This window comes from Moschus berezovskii, chromosome 3 (genome assembly GCF_049115385.1).
Source record: "Moschus berezovskii isolate FMDL1 chromosome 3, NW_MosBer_1.0, whole genome shotgun sequence".
Lineage (NCBI taxonomy): Eukaryota > Metazoa > Chordata > Mammalia > Artiodactyla > Moschidae > Moschus > Moschus berezovskii.
The window spans coordinates 76,460,625-76,479,215 of NC_142462.1; the positions used below are offsets into that span (position 1 = coordinate 76,460,625).

Consider the following 18,591-nt stretch of genomic DNA (forward strand, 5'->3'; position numbering starts at 1 on the left):
GTACCAAAGGATCAGGATTCTGAAAAAGTGCTCTCCTCGGATTAGCCTATCACCACATTTTGATCACTGGCTACAGGGCCACATGGCTGCTGGCAAGTGAAGGAGAGCGTCTTTCAAGTCCACAGCATTTCCTGCCTTGCCACAAAGCTTTTGAGAAGCAGACAGCCTATTTATTCCCTCCTTTTTTATTCCTAGACATTTAGGAAGTGAAGCTGGGGATGATTAAAGCAAATAGGCAGATCGAAGGACTGCATTTCTCAAGAGTGCCAGAGAGATGTTACCTGGAGACTGTCTTTTCATGTGTATAAATTTTCCAGGCAACTCCATATGGAGCCAGACTTCTCTGTGATTTATCTATCGGACAGTGGGTGGCCAAAGGGCACCGTAGGCAAACAGTTATCCAGCTCGATAATTAGGGAGGGAAAAGGCAAACACAAACACACCCAGGTTGACATTCAAAACAAAGTGGAGATTTAACCATGGATTGCTCACTGTGCCACCCCGGTTCTCATCTGCCAATCTGCCAGGAAGAAACTATTAGCCAAAAAAAGAAGCACTGTTAGTAATTTATTGGTACAACTGATGGCAAAAGCGCAATTCTGTGTAGAAGGGTGAAGGCCTGAGTTGGGGCCCAGCTTTGTGTTTAAATGATAGCTTGATCTCCTGAAGTCTTTGCCAGGTTTTTCTGTCCTCACTTATGAAATGAGGAATTGGGGCAAGGTCTTCACTAAGTGCCTTCTATCTCTAAAAGGCCTTGGCACTCCAATCCTATTGCTTTCTTTCATTCACTCATCCATTAATGCATATATTTATGTATTCATTCAATGAACAGTAAACCTAACTGCAGATGAGGTATTGACTGTTGCTGACCAAAACACAGCACAGTCAGTCCATCATAATGGAAGAAACAGCCTTTAGTACTGATTGCTCTCAATTCCTCGGAGGGCAATGATATTCCCAGTTCTGTTTTCTAAGGAACAGATGTATTGTTTTCCTCTCATGGAAAAAAATAAGATGGCTATTGTTTCTAGATGTCTTTCAAACAAATCAAATGTAGATAGCTACTCTTCACAACCTGAATACTTAGCTAAGCATTTTAACAATGTTTTCCTCTCCTTCTTAGCCCCACCACTGCCCCCTACCCACTCTATCCCATTCTAATTTCCAGGGCTAGGGTTTGGTTCCTTCTCATAATTTTAATTCAATTCAAGTCAATTAAATTCAGTTCTCATTCATGGGACCTTTCTCAGTACACAGAGCTTACACAATGCAAGGATTATTTTCAAGGAGCTTCCAATCAATCAAGTCGGACAGACACACATGTAAAACAAGAAATGTCATGATTAAAATGAGTTGGAATAAGAGGCAGTGAGGTTGGACCAGTCAGGGCAGCCACAGAGCTCTGGTTAAAGCTCTGGTTAAAGCTCCATACTAACCAACCACTCCACATTTTTACAGGTTAGCTAGAGATCTACACTGTCCTAGCCATCCTTGTCTCCCATTTGTTTGTACATATAAATTAACCTAAAACGAATTTGATTTAATCTGCTGCTTACCAACACCTGGAAGTTGTATATTTTTATCTAAAGGATCAGTGTTGTGATGAAAATGCTTTGCCACTAGAGTCTGAGACTTTAGCTTTTGCTAAGTGATATGTCATTGGGCCAGGTTTATTTTTAACTAGTTAAAGCTCAGTCTCAGTTATAAAATGGGGACAATATCCCTGTTATGGGGCCATCCTGAGAATAAAATCAGGTCAGAGCTATACATAACTTGTCCTTGGTATCACTATTTCTTAGGCTTCCTACCCCTATCCAAACTGATGGTGACTCCTGGGCAGAGTGGCCAGCGCCCTCTATGAAAGGTTGTTTATATGCCGTCCTCATCATCAGTTTCAATATAATAGTTGTCATCTCATCACTAATGAGACTCCAGACAGATATTTGGACAAGTTCTCCCCACATTTTATTTATTTTCTAACCCTATTATTGACTTCTTTAAAAAAAAAAAAGGAAGACTTTGAAAAAATTAGATAGAATTGGTCTAATTCTTACAAAGAGGAAAGAGCACAAATCTACAGAATGGAGAGCACCGCATCCACATCATTACAGAACCACACACACCCAGCAGAGGCTGGGAATGATCCCAGTCTGGTTTGCATTTCCTACCTGTTCTGTCTCCTTCCTTCCCTTTCTCTCTGCTCATCCCCCTCCTTCTCTCCCTTTCCCCTTTGAGTGTTAAAACTGTCTACCAGATATCCAGTGAAAATTTCCTTCTAGCAGACCTTATTTTCATGAAAGACACCCACCGATCCTAGGAATCTGGGAGGAAGAGCCTACCGTCCTGTGTAGTTAGAAAGGTGGGAGGCTCTCACACCTCTGAATCTGCTCTGACCCCGAGACAAAATCCAGTATGCACATATCCACTTGTATTATTGTGAAGCCATATGTTTGTTGGCTTAATTCTTCAGAAGAAAGATCTGTATCACTAAATTATCATTTGCCAGACTTATGATAAAATCAGCTTGGACAGATGTGACTACAGTCCACCAAAGCGCACGGCTTGATACTAATACACATTAAATCAAAAGAAGAACACGTGTGATTTCAGTTTAGGATGTTGCAGATTAATGCACTGGAGAGTTTAGTTGGGACACTGGTTTGCTCTCTCCCACAGGACAAATGACCCACTTGGGGGAAGGAGCATGGATGCATTCTATCGAACAATCAGTTATCAGCTTCAAACAAAGCTGTACATGAAAAGCAATCCTGCCTTACACTTCTGTCCACCTCCAGGACCTCTGAGTTTCACCAGAGATTCAGGACGATGACATCTGTCAGTGGCCGAAAGGGACTGTAAAATGGACACCCTGGCCCTAGGAGAAGAGGTCTGCAGCATTGTGGGGTGGGCAATACCTCCCAGGCAGCTCTCTGGTTGCTCGTGTGCTCTGAGCACACACCCCACAGAGTGCCTTCATCACAATAGCCCATGTGTGACCTCTGGAAAAGTCCTTGAAAACAGTGAAACAAGAGTCTTAGCTGAAATCTGGAATCCATTCCAGCTTTTACACAGGAAGAAAATTAGGCATAGAACAACAAAGCCCATAGTTCTGAGAAACCTGTGGGGCTCTGGCTGACATTAATATCGTGGAAGAATTTTTTTTCCTTCTCTACTTTCTATTTCATAAAAACTTTTCATCTAAGCAATCCAAAGCTGCTAGAAAATACTATAGAGTGAGTAGGTAGCAATAACTAGTTTCTCAAGTGAATAAAGTGAGCAGAAATCAGAACAGAGATGCTGAGTAATGTATTAAAAGTACTTAACGCTTTTCCAAGCTACTAGGTAAATGCTATTCTTCCAAAATATAAGTGGCCAATATTACAATTTTTCCCTTTGGATGAACAGGAATCCAAATTTGTATTGGCAAAAACAGGGTTAGGGGTGGGAGTTTGGAGCAGAGGGAAAAGCTGTATCAACTCCATGATACAGTTCATTTGCCCAGACATCAAGGATCTGGAAATATTCATTCACTTAGAACATGAATCAGCAGAGGAGTATGCCTGCTCAAAATTTAACTCGACAAACATTTGCAGGGTAACACTATTTTTATAAGCACAGCCCAATTCCCTTTTCTCTCCTGCTGATATTTTTCACTATTAATCTGCCCTATCGTATCTTCTTATTTCATACATATAAATAACTGTAAACCTGAACTCCCTTTGGAAGCATTTTCCTTCTTTGCCAGCAAGAAGAGGGATAGGACACTTCTGAGTCGGACGGTGGCATACAATCCAGGAAAATTCAACCGGCAGGGAAATTTCATTTGGAATTGTGTTTTAGAATCTCCTTCAAGTTTGTCTGGTGGGGTCTCTCAAAAGAGATACAGACCCTGAACTAAACTGGATTCAGAAATAATCTGGCTGAAGGAGTAGCATTTAATGTTTTAGACCGAGAACACTTATTCATACACATGAATAACTTAATTTTGTTTCTTAAGTACCTTCACAGTTCATTTTTTATTTTCCTCTAAAAAAATGTAAATGGCATTACTCTGGTCTCCAAAACAGATGCCAGTTTGGATTTTACTCTGCCAGCAATTATTTGGTTTGGCTCAGCAGGGCTTGAGTTGAAAAAATATTTGCCGATTCCAAAAAGATTTAACAAGCTTTGCTGAAGATGCTGGTGCCATTTGGCATGTCACAGGGACTGTGGCCCAGCAAAGAGACCTCTCCCAACCACAGACTTTATGTGCCCGGGGTAGCCAACACTGGGAGTTCAGTTGCTTCCTTGGGTTAAGAAGGTGCAAGTCAAATGAGAGAAATTTCCAAGAGAAAGTGACCAAATCCACTGTCCAAAACACTTACTGCCATTGAAGACAAAGTCCCTGGATTTTGATGGCTAATTTTCGGAGATGTCAATAACATCCTCAGCTCAGCCTTCCAACATGGTCCCTATGCTGTCACTCACCAAAGCAAAAAAATCTCCAATTTCTAGCAAAAGCCATCTTTACCCAATATCAGATACAAAAAACTTTGCTGCAGTGTATTTTGACGGCATCTGACACCTTACCAACTGTGGTGTCAGAATGTATACAAAACTGAATTATTCCTTCAAGTAATTTTGCTAAATGTAACCAGCAAATTGACTTTATACGGCCAAGACCAACAGGCGTTGCTTTTATTAATATTTAGTAGGATATAATATTTAGTAGGATATAAATCTATCACTTTGATTGGAAAGAATGACTTCAGTGCACATCAATCTCATATGTTAAAAGTCACTAAATGTCACCTGAAATTGCACATTTCAATGTGAGTTGCAGTTACCCCAGGAGAAAACAAGACTGTGGTCTTTTCAAATCAATGTCACATCTGATGACTATAACACAAAACATGAAAATATTTTCATACTACTTGTGTGCTTAAAAATTACATCTGTTTTGGTGGCTATGGGGACAGGAAGAGTGGCACTGAAATGGTGACTACATTGAAGGAGAGAAACTCTGGATTGTTTTTGTTAATTTCAGTTTCTGAACAAATATACACATATTTGGGTGTATCCCACCTCAACTGTTATAGATCTCCCCAAAATTCTAAAAGTCCCTTTCACGAAGGCTACACACTGATCCAATGCTTGTTACATGAGCATCCCACGCCAAGGTTCAGTAACTAATAGCCTCAAAAAGAGGGCCAAGTTCTGCACTGCTTTTCCACAGAAAGACCTATTCATTGAAAACAAAGATGGAGCCATCTACCTCATTTAACTGGAGTTTGGAAGTCAGAGCAGAAATCAAAAGAAAAAGTCATGCAGTAAGAAAAGGATGATTATAATTGTTATTTACCATCTTAGCTTCTGAATGCATTGGCTGGACTTGGGGAGAAGCACAGGGGTTGCTGAGATTTGGACCTTGCATTCCCAGGAGGCTGGAGTTCACTGACATTTGTCTCTCCATCTATGAGAAAGGAAAGTAACAGAATCAGAAGTCTGAGAAAGGCAGTTGAGATCATAGACAAAGCTGCATTTCTCTTTCAAATGGATTGTGTAGATTTCTGCAAATAAATCCAGGGAAAACCTGCGGTTTGGTAAAGCGTAAGCAAGGTACTCCTAAGTCTTGAACTCAGGCACAGCAAAGAATCATCCAAAGCTGCGTGTTCTAGAGAATAAGCCCAATGCCAAAGAGAACGACATTGTGATGGGAGATCATTTCCAAACAAAAGCAGGCAACACTTCCACAAAGTGTTCACTTTGTGAACACTCCGAATACTACTCATCAAGCTTATTTAGATAGCTGCTGCTAAGTCGCTTCAGTCGTGTCTGACTCTGTAGGACCCCATATGGCAGCCCACCAGGCTCCGCTGTCCCTGGGATTCTCCAGGCAAGAATATTGGAGTGGGTTGCCATTTCCTTCTCCAATGCATGAAAGTGAAAAGTGAAAGTGAAGTCGCTCAGCCGTGTCCGACTCTTAGGGACCCCATGGACTGCAGCCCACCAGGCTCCTCCGTCCATAGGATTTTCCATTTCATAGCTATAAAGAGAATAACACATGCCTAGAAAAATGCTGGAAGGATATACAATATACCAAATGGTTATCTCAAGTTATCTGTGGCTTTTGTGTTCTCCCCAAATTTTATACTGCAATGTGAATCATTTTAGCAGTAAGAAAAACTTCATTTTAAATCTAGCCTCTTAAAGATGATGTGTCTTCCTGTCGCACTAACTCATGACCACCATCAAAATGGTCCAGCAGAGGCATTTGAGCTGCTGCCCCTGGCACATCTCCTCCTCCCTGTTAACCTTGTCTGACTCTACACGGCAGCAGTTTTAGGCCTCACAGCAGGGGTAGAGCTCTGGAAGGTAAAGAAAGCAGTGTGGGTACTGAAGACATGTGATCAACGCCCCCCACTGCCCTGCTGGCCTGCCCTTGTGTCTAGAATTAACATTCAATTATCAATATCTGAATTGAGTTCTGGCTTTTGTCTCCAGGGTGTCCCTGTTAAAAAATGAATCAGTAAAAAAATCTTTATTTCAGTGAGAAAGACTGTGTCTGACAAACATTTTCCACTTAGCAGAAAACTAACACTTTTAGAAGAACAGGAATAATGCAAGTGTACTTAATACTGAAATCATACAGAAAATAATTAGACTTCCCTCAAGAGAGAAATAGTTTCTTCAATGCAAAAGTTTTTCCATTTGCCAAAGGATGGAAATGGAAACAATGTTCGGAAATTTTAGGGAACCAGGTTTCTGCTCAAAGTTAGCCTAGGTAGTCTTAGAAAATAGAGTTCCTTATCAAAGGAGTTCATCAAACAGTGGCGGATAGAAACCTCACAGATAAGAGCTGAGAGTAATAGTTGAACAAAATGACCCTTTAAGGTCCCTTCCATTGTTGAGATTATCACTGCAATTCCTGCTGTGTCCACCCCAAGGGCAGGGTTGTTATTAGGATACCAATGTGTGGATGAGCAGAGGTACTTGCTAAAAGCCTTGTCATGAATGATTGGGGCACACTTCCTATCACGTCACAGTGAAGTACCATCAGCCATATCTTAGCCAGAATTAGTTTATCAGTTATCTAGCAGTGTATGGCTTTGTGAAACTGTTGCAAAAGGAGCTATTTAATGATGGTGAACTTTCTAGACCACTTTAGTAAAACCTTTTGTGCGCACCAGTTCAGCAAAATAAAATAGAGTTGTCCCTCAATATTCCTCAGGGATTCGTTCCAGGACCCCCCTCTGACACTAAATTCCAAGGTGCCCAAGTCTCATATAAAAGGCGTCAGTCAGTCAGTCAGTCAGTTCAGTCGCTCAGTCGTGTCCGACTCTTTGCGACCCCATGAATCACAGCACGCCAGGCCTCCCTGTCCATCACCAACTCCCGGAGTTCACTCAAACTCATGTCCATTGAGTCTGTGATGCCATCCAGCCATCTCATTCTCTGTCGTCCCCGTCTCCTCCCACCCCCAATCCCATCCAGCATCAGAGTCTTTTCCAGTGAGTCAACTCTTCGCATGAGGTGGCCAAAGTATTGCAGTTTCAGCTTTAGCATCAGTCCTTCCAATGAACACCCAGGATTGATCTCCTCTAGAATGGACTGGTTGGATCTCCTTGCAGTCCAAGGGACTCTCAAGAGTCTTCTCCAGCACCACAGTTCAAAAGCATCAATTTTTCGGTGATCAGCTTTCTTCACAGTCCAACTCTCACATCCATATATGACCACGGGAAAAACCATAGCCTTGACTAGACGGACCTTGGTTGGCAAAGTAATGTCTCTGCTTTTTAATATGCTATCTAGGTTGGTCATAACTTTCCTTCCAAGGAGTAAAAGGCATAGTAATTGCATAAAACTTATACACACCCTTTCCTATCCTTTAAATCACCTCCAGATCCCCTAAAACACCTAATAAAATGTAAATATTTTTCAAATCCAAAATTTTTTGGAATTGTCTGGAATGTGTATATATATATGTGTGTGTGTGTATATATATATATATATTTTTTTTTTTTTCAATCCATGGTTGGTTGAATCTGCAGATGTGGAACCCACGGTATGGAGGGCTGGCTGCATTCACTCATATTCCCCTAAATATTCAAGTAGCTTGGGTACTCTCATTTTTTAAATTATTTTTTAAATCATTGTAAAATATACATAACTTAAAATTTACCAGTTTAATTCTTTTTAAGTGTACGATTCAGTGCCATAAAGTACATTTGTGTACTCTAATTGTTAAGTCATGCAGATTTCTCTAAAAAACGCTTATTACTTATAACTTCCACTTTCCAGAGGCTGGGGGGTAGGAAAGTGGGATTAGCATTTGACCCTTTTTTCCAATTAGTGACCTTCTCCCAAAGAGAAATAAAGTCCAAAGGAGTCTTTGCTTTCAGTTTTCGGAAGGAGGATTGTTCAGAAGGACACGTGATTGTCCAGGGTTTTCTATCATGCTTTGGAGCCACCATTTTACAAAGAAGTGAGAGTAGCCCACTTTCTGCTTCTGGATTCAGAGTCAGCCATGCTGTCTACTTTTTGGAAAAGTTACAGGCTATGACTGTGTCTACCTTATGACTCACAAATTAAACAGAATACTAAAAACAGGATGGTTTCTCTATCTTAAAAAAATTGCATTTTTCCACCTAAGTAATTATATGGGGTTACCAAGAGCCTCTTCAAAACAACTATTTGGTGCTTTGTGCTAATAAACGCTCTGCCCATGAGTGTGGCTTTAATGAGTGGATTAGAATGAAGAGGTCAGAAGACGGGAGTGGCTTTGCTGAATACTAAACAATACTGAGCACTGTACATAAAACATCCAGGTAAAGGATATCATCTTTTTTGAGCTTCTTCTTTTCCCTTGAAATAAGTTGGAAAACAGGAGCCAGAATGGTCTGCAGTCCACTGGGCTTTTGTAATCATAAACGGGTGTTCATACTCCCAAATAATTTCAGCTTTTGACTTTCAGGATCAGAAATCCTGACCCAGTGAACTCCTGGAAGGCAATGCCTATTTTCTCCTTCACCACATTTTCAGCATCTATCACAGAGCTTGGCTCTTAGAAGGAGCTCAACAAAAGTTTACGAAATAAATGAATGAACAGATTCATCATTTATTTCAGACCTAGGGCTTTGTGAAATATGTAGCCTAACAGTATGTACCACAAATCAGTTAAGAATCTCGCCTTCACCTACAGATATAAACTAATCTTTTATGCCAGCGGACACAAGAACCCTATGGAAAGTCCATGCTTGACAAGCTAAAATTATAGTGCAAGGGCTGGCAAGCCAGAAAGGGCCCAGATTTCTAGGCCCGAAAACTCCTAGTATGTGCTTTTAGATAGCTTGCATTCACTTTCATTAATTACATTAGTGTCATACCAGATCATGGTTTCCCATGCCAATTATGTTGGCATTGGCATTTCCCATGCCAATGTTGGCATTTTGAGCCAAATAACTGGTAACTGTCCTATGCATTGTACAATGTTTAGCATCCCTGACTTCAACCCACTAGATGCCCACAGCACTTTCCCCAAGTTGTGACAATGAACAGTGTTTTCAGATATTGCCAAACATCCCTTGGAGGACAAAACTGATTCCAGTTAAGAATCACCACGCTAGATGGACACTAGTTTCATGACAGCTGTACACATCACTGACATGGGTTTGAACTTCTGACTCTGTTATCTACACTGGCTCTTTACCATGTACCTGATCCTTTGCTTCTATTCTGAAGCATCAACATTTAAAAAAAATTCAAGTACATGACTTCTCTGTTAAAACTTTAAAGACTCTTTTTCTGTTCTACTCCTCTATTGTACAATGTAGTTGTACAATGAAGAGATATGATGGAAACCAGTGCCAGGCGCCCTTTTCTCTGGGTCTTTGCAGCCTAAATACCCCACCTTTGTCCCTGGGAATGGTACACATTTTATTCAAATGGGGAAAAAAGGTCACTGCAGTGATATTTTTCTGGACAATGCATAGAATTTCTGAAAGGAAACAATTTTAAACGAGAAGGATTTAAAGCCTGAATGAAAACGGCTTGTGATAGAAGTCTCTTGCAATTAGTGAGGTTGAATGAAATCCGGTATTGCAGTATGGATGGTGCTGCTTTCCTTCATCCAAAATATTTAAGGTGAGTGAGGCAGGTAGTCAGCCAGCTCACCTGTCCTTCTGACAAAATTTTGCAAAGAATCTTTCTAGCCTGAACTACCTGACACTTACAGTGGGAAGACCTAGGTCTCTACAGTTGGGCCATGAAGCCTTTCTCCATCTCCCTGCTTCCAGAAAAACGAGCAAATCCCTCATTCTGGGATGATCTGGGCTGCAAAACATGAGGACAGATGCGTATCCTAGTCACTTGTTACTTGTAACTTTTCCGTTACAAGCTGTGTGACATTAGACAAATCCCTCCAATGTTGTACTCCTCAGCTTTCCATTGGTAAAGCAAGTATATTGATAATGACTGCAGTCATATTCCCACAGGACTGCTGTGAGAACAAAATGAAATAGCAAATGCAGACAGTTCCTTAGAATGCTAAAAACGTTCTGCAAAATATTCCCTATTGTTGTGGGAGGATTTTAATTGAATTGTCATGTTACCTCTAGGGCTTTTGAGAACCCTTATGGCCCTGAAAATGGTAACACTAGGCCTGGGCACTGAGGCAAAATGCCGGGGGGATGAAGATGTACACAGTGGGGATCCCATGGCAGGAGAGCAGGTTAGCTCTAAAACAGTCTGAATCTTCGTTCTGTGTGAACCTATTGTTTTCAGGGAGGTATAGTGTAATAACTTAGAAGTCAGACCACCCGGATCTAAAACCTGATTCTGTCACTCACTTGCTCTTATTGATGCTGAAACCGAAGCGCCAACACTTTGGCCACCTGATGCAAAGAGCTGACTCACTGGAAAAGGCCCTGATGCTGGGAAAGATTGAGGGCGAGAGGAGAAGGGGGTCACAGAGGATGAGATGGTTGGATGGCATCACTGACTCAATGGACACGAGTTTGGACAAACTCACGGAGATAGTGAAGGACAGGGAAGCCTGGCATGCTTCAGTTCATGGGGTCACAAGGAATCGGACACAACTTAGTGAATGAACAACAATAAGCTCTTACAGACTTAGTCACTTAACCAAGTTTCTCAGCCTCTTGTGCCTTGGTTTCCTCTTCTGCAAAGTAAGGGTAAGAACATACCTCAGAGGTTTGTTGTGACAGTGAAAGGAGAGAATGTATGGATCATGCAGTGGTTGAGAGAGAACTCCTAGGTTCGAAACTCAACGGCTCTGCTTCTTGGCCAAGCTCGTTTCTTGCCTTACTTTCTTCATTCAAAAATGGGGATAGTAATAGTATGTACCTGAGAGGGTTGTTTCACAGGTTAATGAAGTGGTTAGAGAGTGATCGGCACAAGGTAAGCATTCAGTAAATGCTGCTAGCATCATTAATAAAACATAATACGTATGCACATGTGTTAGCACTTATTATGCACCATCATTATTATTGTTACTATTGTCATTATCACTCTGAGTCCCAGCTAGACCACTCACTGGCAATTTAAGGACACTATATGTAACCTAAGCTATATAGACTTTGGAGTAGTCATACACTTCCGTGTCCCTGGACAAATCCCATTCCCTGAGTATTACAAACTCACTAGTCACAAGCAAGAAGATGAAACCATGCCTCATTATGGAAGCACTGAAGGCTGGAGAAGCCAGCAAGATGCCCAAGGATACACAACTAGGCACTTAGAGCAAACTGCACCCAGCTCAACTCTCCATCCATAAGAAGCTCTTTTCTTCCCCATCAGCTTAGATCTGCACACTTCCTGTACTTTTCCAAATGGGGCAAACCTCAGCAGAAAGAAGCACTTACTGGCATCAAGACGGCAGAAGAGCCCGGCATTGTAGGGTTGGGCAGGGTCCCAGGCATGGAGGCTGGCATGGGCTGTCTCTGTCTGTTGTGAAGATGGAGCAGAGAAGATAGAGAGCCTGGGACAGGCCTGGGAACAAAAAAAAAGAAAAGAAAAAATAGCAAACATTATTCCTGATACTCTAGGCAGGGGATTCACTGCCAGTTTTTCAAGTCCAGAACCAGTGGGGACAACACCATTACATGAGCAGCAGATCAGATTCCCTGATGGGAGCCACATAATTGAGGATATTAGGGAAATAATAACAAATAAAATACAAGCCTGGCTTCCTTTGTTGCTTCCTAGTTAATACATCAAATTCCACTTCATTTCCTGACCTCTGTTATCTAACTGATAGTCAATAGACAACAAGCCAGTAAATCTCCTACAACCCTTGCATCTTAGGAAAGAGAAGGGACCTGGCAGTGAAATCCTGTGTGTTTACTCTGAGGTCTCTGCCTTCTGGAGGATCTTAGAGCCTGAGACCTGTGTGCATTTGTTTTATAACATTTTCCCATACTTCTGCCTGGAAGCCTGCCTGGCTTTCCTCTGGATATACTTTCACTATCTGGATTTGCAGAACCAACTTCATTCATAATTTCCCAATACAAATCTATTTTGACTTTTTCATAATTCTCTACTTTGAGTGGGAAAAAAACACAAAGCCAGGTCACAAACCAAAGTTGCTAGATCATGGTTCACACGATGCAACAAGTCTTTCTTGGGGCAAGTCTGGGGCCCAGACCCCAATTACTGACCCCTCATTTTGTAATAACTCAAGGTGTTACTCTTTGACAGAAATCGATTTCAGCCTGATCTGTAGGTCTTGGGTGAGCTTCCCTTGGGGGAGTACATAGTTCTTTTGCTTCAATTTGCCAGAAAAAATTTAAGAGTCTTAAATTGATTTAATGAGCCAGGGAATGTGGGACTGAGGGAAAAGGGGAATTATTTGTGTTTATCAAAAATGGCAAACAAATAACCTCCTTGGCTCAATTCTCAATCTCCTGATGCTCTTACTCTGGGGAGCCATATAAATGTCAGACCACTGAAGTAATGATTTAACAAACAAACAAATACCCATCAGAACCTCTGAGTCTTCCATGTTAAAACATCTTATCCTGAATGCCATGATAGAAAAATAGTGCTTCCCAAAATAATGTATTTCCTAAAAAAAAAAAATCTCTTAAGCTAAGAGCTGGGTAGATTGCAGAGAGATGTTCTCTGCAGGGCAATGCCTTCCTGTGTTTCAGGGAAGGACAGTATGAAGAACCTCTTCTTCGGAGCTCACGTGCCTCCCATGGGTGACTCACGGAGCCTGAACTGGGGGAAAGAATGCCAAGATATTCTTCCTTCACATTGCTGTTACGATTCCAAAGAAGATTGTTTTCCATTCTTTTCGCCTGAAATCTCCCTTGGAAACATGGCCAGCTAACACAGTCCCACATATCATAGAAGGATTAGTCCTAAGTTAGTCCTAGATTTATATGTTTGGGAAGTTGTGTATATGAAAATATAAGAAAATATAAAAGTTTTACGTAGAGTTTATGGTGATATACACAAATTACAACCAGTTCTATTAACAGGATGTGTGTGAGTGGTTACACAGATAGGCTAAGGTGAGAAGCTTGTAATAATGACATGGGTGTTTTTAGAAAAGCAAATGAAGTACTATGGCTATTCCTTGACATGTACACTTGGGACCTCTGTAGTACAGATGAACAGTAAGGATTAGTAAGATCTTTGATGGCCCTTCAGCTTTTATAAGTCTAGGAAATGGCTGCTTTCAATCGCTCCAAATTTCTGTAGTTGTAATATCACTGGGTCAAAAGTCTCTGATACTCGGAGCTCAAGTCAGAGAAGTATAAAATGCTGCTTGATCAACAGACAACTTGTGTTTTATATTCTCCAGTCTTAATGTTTTGTTTGGGACCTTTGCTAAAAAGAAAATAGCTATATATCAAAGTATAGCATGTTTAATAATGGTCACTTCTCCTAAGCACGAGATTAACAATCTGAACTCCCCAGTTTCATAATGAGACTGAAATATATATCCATCCATTCATTTAAAAATATCCAGATAGATAGAAATAGATATCTATATTCATGCATACATATCATACATAAATCTCTATTTACATACATACAGTCTTCAACTGTATGTCTGCCCCTCTAGTCACCAGGGTAACAATTTGAGGATAGACAATTAGGGCCACTTGAAAACTGTTATCAAAAACAACTAAAAATATTTGATTTTGTTGATGTGAAGTATCATCCTTATAAGCAAGGGTAATACATTATCATCATTTACATTTTGTTTCCAACATATTAATGATAATCCTGGTTATCAGCTTTTATTGATGGTCTATTTTTTTTAAAGAAATCAATTAAACAACTTAATGGTGATGTAAATGAATATGCAAAAGTAATTAAATTTAAAACAAGCTTTCATTCTTCTCCCAAACTGTGGGAAACTCCCAGTTGTATAGAATAATTGGGGAATAGTATGTTTCATTTAATTCAGTGTTCTTATTAGGTCAGTTATTTCCACACCATGCATAAATCTCCTAGATTTTCAAATATTAAATATTCATTAATTAAGAAAAATTTTCAGGTACGAGGGTCCCCTGGGACTATAATAATAATTACCAATGATACCAATCTGACAAATTGGCAAAGTACAGTGGAAGGGAAAATGGTTATTTGGGAAGCCTGTATGTTTGAATTCTGAATAATTTTGAATTACTGTTTTACACAGATTCTGTAAGTGATTTCCCCAACCCCACCTACAAAACCAATAGAATTTCCTAGACTTCTTACAGAGGCTTTTAAAACTAAAAAAACTGCAACAGCAACAAAAAAAACCCTATGCCTACCCAATCACTATCTATACAAAGGTCTAGAATGAAGTAATTATGTCGCTTGGCCTGAGAAATAATCATTTGTCCAGAATATTTAGATCACTGAAGCAAAAGTGGTATTGGAATACTTGCATTGCTTAATTCCCTTTATACACATAAAAATAGTTATTATTTAATATACTCATAAAATTTTTATATTACACCTATACATTGCTTCATATTTTTCTAAATATTTTCACCTTCATGGGACTTGAAACAATGCAATGTGGTAGGTAGGTCTATTACTCCCATGTTACTCAGGAGTAAGATGAATTCAGAAACATTTAAGTTTGCCCAAGGTTATATGGGTCATGAAAAAAAGTACAACTTACACTCAACTTGCAATAGAGGGCTTCCTCCATCACACCTTGATACCTCCCAAAACTAAGGTATTATTGATTTTTTTCTACTAAACTCCATGGCCCATTTCCTTTGATATTCACACTGCTCCCTGAACTTTCCAGTGAAGCAGTAAAATTCTGCTAACATGAGACGTCACTCATTCATGTGAAACTTTGTTTTATTCCTTTAAAGAAAAAAAAAAAAACTTCCCAAACAACGCATCAGCAAGGCTCTGAAAATAAGATGGCAAATTGTGGTAAAGCTGTGAAAACAAAGACTCAACAGTTTTGCTCCAGTGCAGGCTTGTTGCCATGAGCTAATAATTCCAGACTTTGAGCAAGCCGGGCCTCCTTTTTAATAAGCATATGCCTCTAGGTAAAGAATTTCTACTAAAAATTATTGAGGCATGGAACAAGGTAAGATGTGTGAGCTCATGTTGGATTGTTCAATTATGAAACTGAGTCCTGTAGCATTAAGAGTTTTCCAACTTGACAGATTATTCCTCTTTTATACACTTGTATAAACATACTGCTTACGGCTGAAATCTATGTAAGATTTTCTTTCAATTAAGATGTCAGGGATGACAGACTGTTTTCATTGTCCTTAGCAGAATGATAGGTACCACAGCAAGAGATTTCATGTCCTTGTTTTTCCCTCCAAAGGATGTCATCCAGTCTAGGAGTGTCAGTAAAGTCTGCTGGTCTTCCATGCCCTTGTGCAAGCCCACTATCTTTAAGGAGCTAAGGGCCATTGTTTTGTTTCCAAGATCTCAGGAGAGTCACAGCAGACTGCTCTTCTTTCCCAGTTCTTCACCAGATCCATTGCCTCCTGGGATCAGTTATTAAACTCTTAAGATGCATGATACAGGATGCTCGGGGCTGGTGCACTGGGATGACCCAGAGGGATGATATGGGGAGGGAGGTGGGAGGGGGGTTCAAAATGGGGAACACATGTACACCTGGGGCGGATTCATGTCAATGTATGGCAAAACCAATACAATATCGTAATTAGCCTCCAATTAAAATTTCTTTAAAAAATTTAAAAAATAAATAAAATCTAAGACAGGCAGATAGGTCAGGTATGTGGACAGGCAAAGGGAAAAAATAAATGATGAAAAAAATTAGGTTGGAAAATTGGAAGAGCAATATTAGCATCAAAGTCAGGGCACAGCCATCTAAGAAACCTTGAGCAGATAAAAAACAAAACAAAACAACAACAACAGAAGAACCTGGTGATGGGGGTGGGGGGAAGACTGTAAAAAAAAACTTGAAAGCAATAAAATGGCAGGAATGGTGGGCAAGGAGCAGGAGATACAGATGCCATTGCTATTAGAGTTTCTGATTCTGGAGAAGAAACTTCCTTAATTAACTTTTAGGCTTTCCATCTCATCATCAGGTTAATGAATGGATCAGACTACAGGCCATCTGGAAATCCCCTGAAGCTCTAAAATTCAGATTCTAGGACTCAAACTGAAAGTGATATGTTCTTCATCTAGTGAGGCTATATGTTTTATTATGATAAGGGTATTCTTTACTGCTCGCTGGTGTGCCCACAGCACTTAACCTGGCACCTGGCACAAAGTAGGTGGTCAGTGTAACTATATTAAATGAAATTGAGCTCATACAGTGCTTAGTTCTTAAATTCCAAATAGAAGGTGTCCCTAAAAAGTGAGAGAAATTCTTGAAAATGGACCCAATCCATTCTATGGAGCCCACACTTCATTCTCATTTAAATATAACATAAGTTCACACACAGATTAGAGAAAGTTTGCTGCCCACTATCTTTGTATCTGCTTATGAAAAGAAACGTGTGTTTCTTTTGAATCTTCCTAAATGAACTCTTGTGGCCTAATTTACCACACTAATTTCTGTCTGGGATACAGAGACTGAAGAGTTAAAGAGGGGAACGCAAAACTCTTAAATCTAAAGAGAAGGCAGCTTGTAGTGAGAAATATTTATTCTTCTTCTAAGTGAAAAATTTTAAAGAAATATAAATTCTTGTTTTGTAAAGAAAGCAAATTGCCAGGATTTCTTCCAGAGGTACTAAATATAAAATGGGGTACTGAAGAACATGGGCTTAGGAGCTAGTCTGCCAAAATTAGAATCTCAGCTCTGCCACTTATTAGCTATGAAACCTTGGGCAGAGTTACTTGACTTCTCTGTGCCTCTGTTTTCTCAGCTATAAAATGGGGTGATAGAGATATTTATCTCATGGCATTAAATGGGTTATCATATGTTAAATATATTGAATATGCTTAAAAATTAGTTGTGGTTATTTTTGTTATTATTATTATTATTCTGAAACACTACCCAAACAACAGATTAATTACTATACTCAATCAAGAAACTGTGGCTTAAGGCTAGAATCTTCTGTTGTGTTTATATGTGTTGGGGGTAGATCTTCAACCAGGGATTGAATCCAGACCCACAACAGTGAAGGCGGTGAGCAAGGCTGAAATCTTAAAGAACATCCATCCTTAGCTTTAACTGAAGAACTACAATCTAACAAATGTAAAAATGTCCCAAACTCCATACATATATATTTATTTTAAAATGCATTAACTTTAGAATCCCAAACTCTCCTATGAGGGCAAACGGATTCTTCCTACCAATGATTTTACAGAATTGCAAAATGACTTCACAGTATTTCTCAGAAAGGATCCTTGAAAATATTTCCTCAAAATGGAACCAAGCTAGTTCCCGAGAGATCAGTGCTCAGTATCTTGTTTTTCCTGAAAACAATGACAGAAATCCAACAGAAGTAATAACTGGGGAAACAAGAAAGCTATCTGGCCTCCATTCTCAAAGACATCATATTACTTGTGTCTTTTAGAATTAGCTCATGCTCTGTACCAGGTCTTATGGCCAAGCTCCTGAAGTTGGCTAGCAAATACAGTATTTCCCCTTTTAACAAATAAGGAGTTTGAAAGTAGAAATTCTACAAAGAAGTAGAAATAGTTAGCTTGAGAAAAGGCACCAAAGTATCAGCAGAATTCAATTAAAATATATTTCCCTTTTTAAAGCTTCCTCAGGCTCAAGAGAGGACCTCTGATAAAAGATCAAGACTCTCCCTGAGAGAACTGTCCCTCTGTCCCTTTTCCTTTGGAGACATAACATTTGGGTGTCCAGGAAGGGAATCCTGCCTTAGTATTTTCATCTTATCCTCGATCCAGCCTCCATCGTGTCTTGAAAAGCTAGTACACTAGCCAAAGCAAAACAGCAAATGCTCTGGCTCATCAGAGATACTAGTAAGCCCATATCCTTGTGACAGAACTCAACACAGCTCCATGGCCCTGAACTGTCTGGTCCCTCACTACCGCCCCAGCTCATGGCCATGGGCTCCACACATCTGCCATAATGACTTTCTTCCAGCTTTATGAAAGCACCGTCTTTCTTCCTGCCACATACCATTGACATAAGTAATCCTACAATCTTCTCTGGGCGATTACACCAGG

At 40.0% G+C, this 18,591-nt stretch overlaps 1 protein-coding gene across 4 annotated transcripts in view; it reads right to left on the reverse strand.

The window, feature by feature from the left end:
• The window catches only part of CREB5 (cAMP responsive element binding protein 5), a 456,686-nt gene that overhangs the window by 98,888 nt on the left and 339,207 nt on the right, over positions 1-18,591 (reverse strand). For all 4 annotated transcript variants that reach the window (XM_055420962.2, XM_055420959.2, XM_055420958.2 and 1 more), the window contains 2 exons: positions 11,862-11,988; positions 5,342-5,452 (listed from right to left, as the gene is read on the reverse strand). In XM_055420962.2, coding sequence (XP_055276937.1) covers positions 5,342-5,452; positions 11,862-11,988 — 238 coding nt within the window. The remainder of the gene's footprint in view (positions 1-5,341; positions 5,453-11,861; positions 11,989-18,591) is intronic.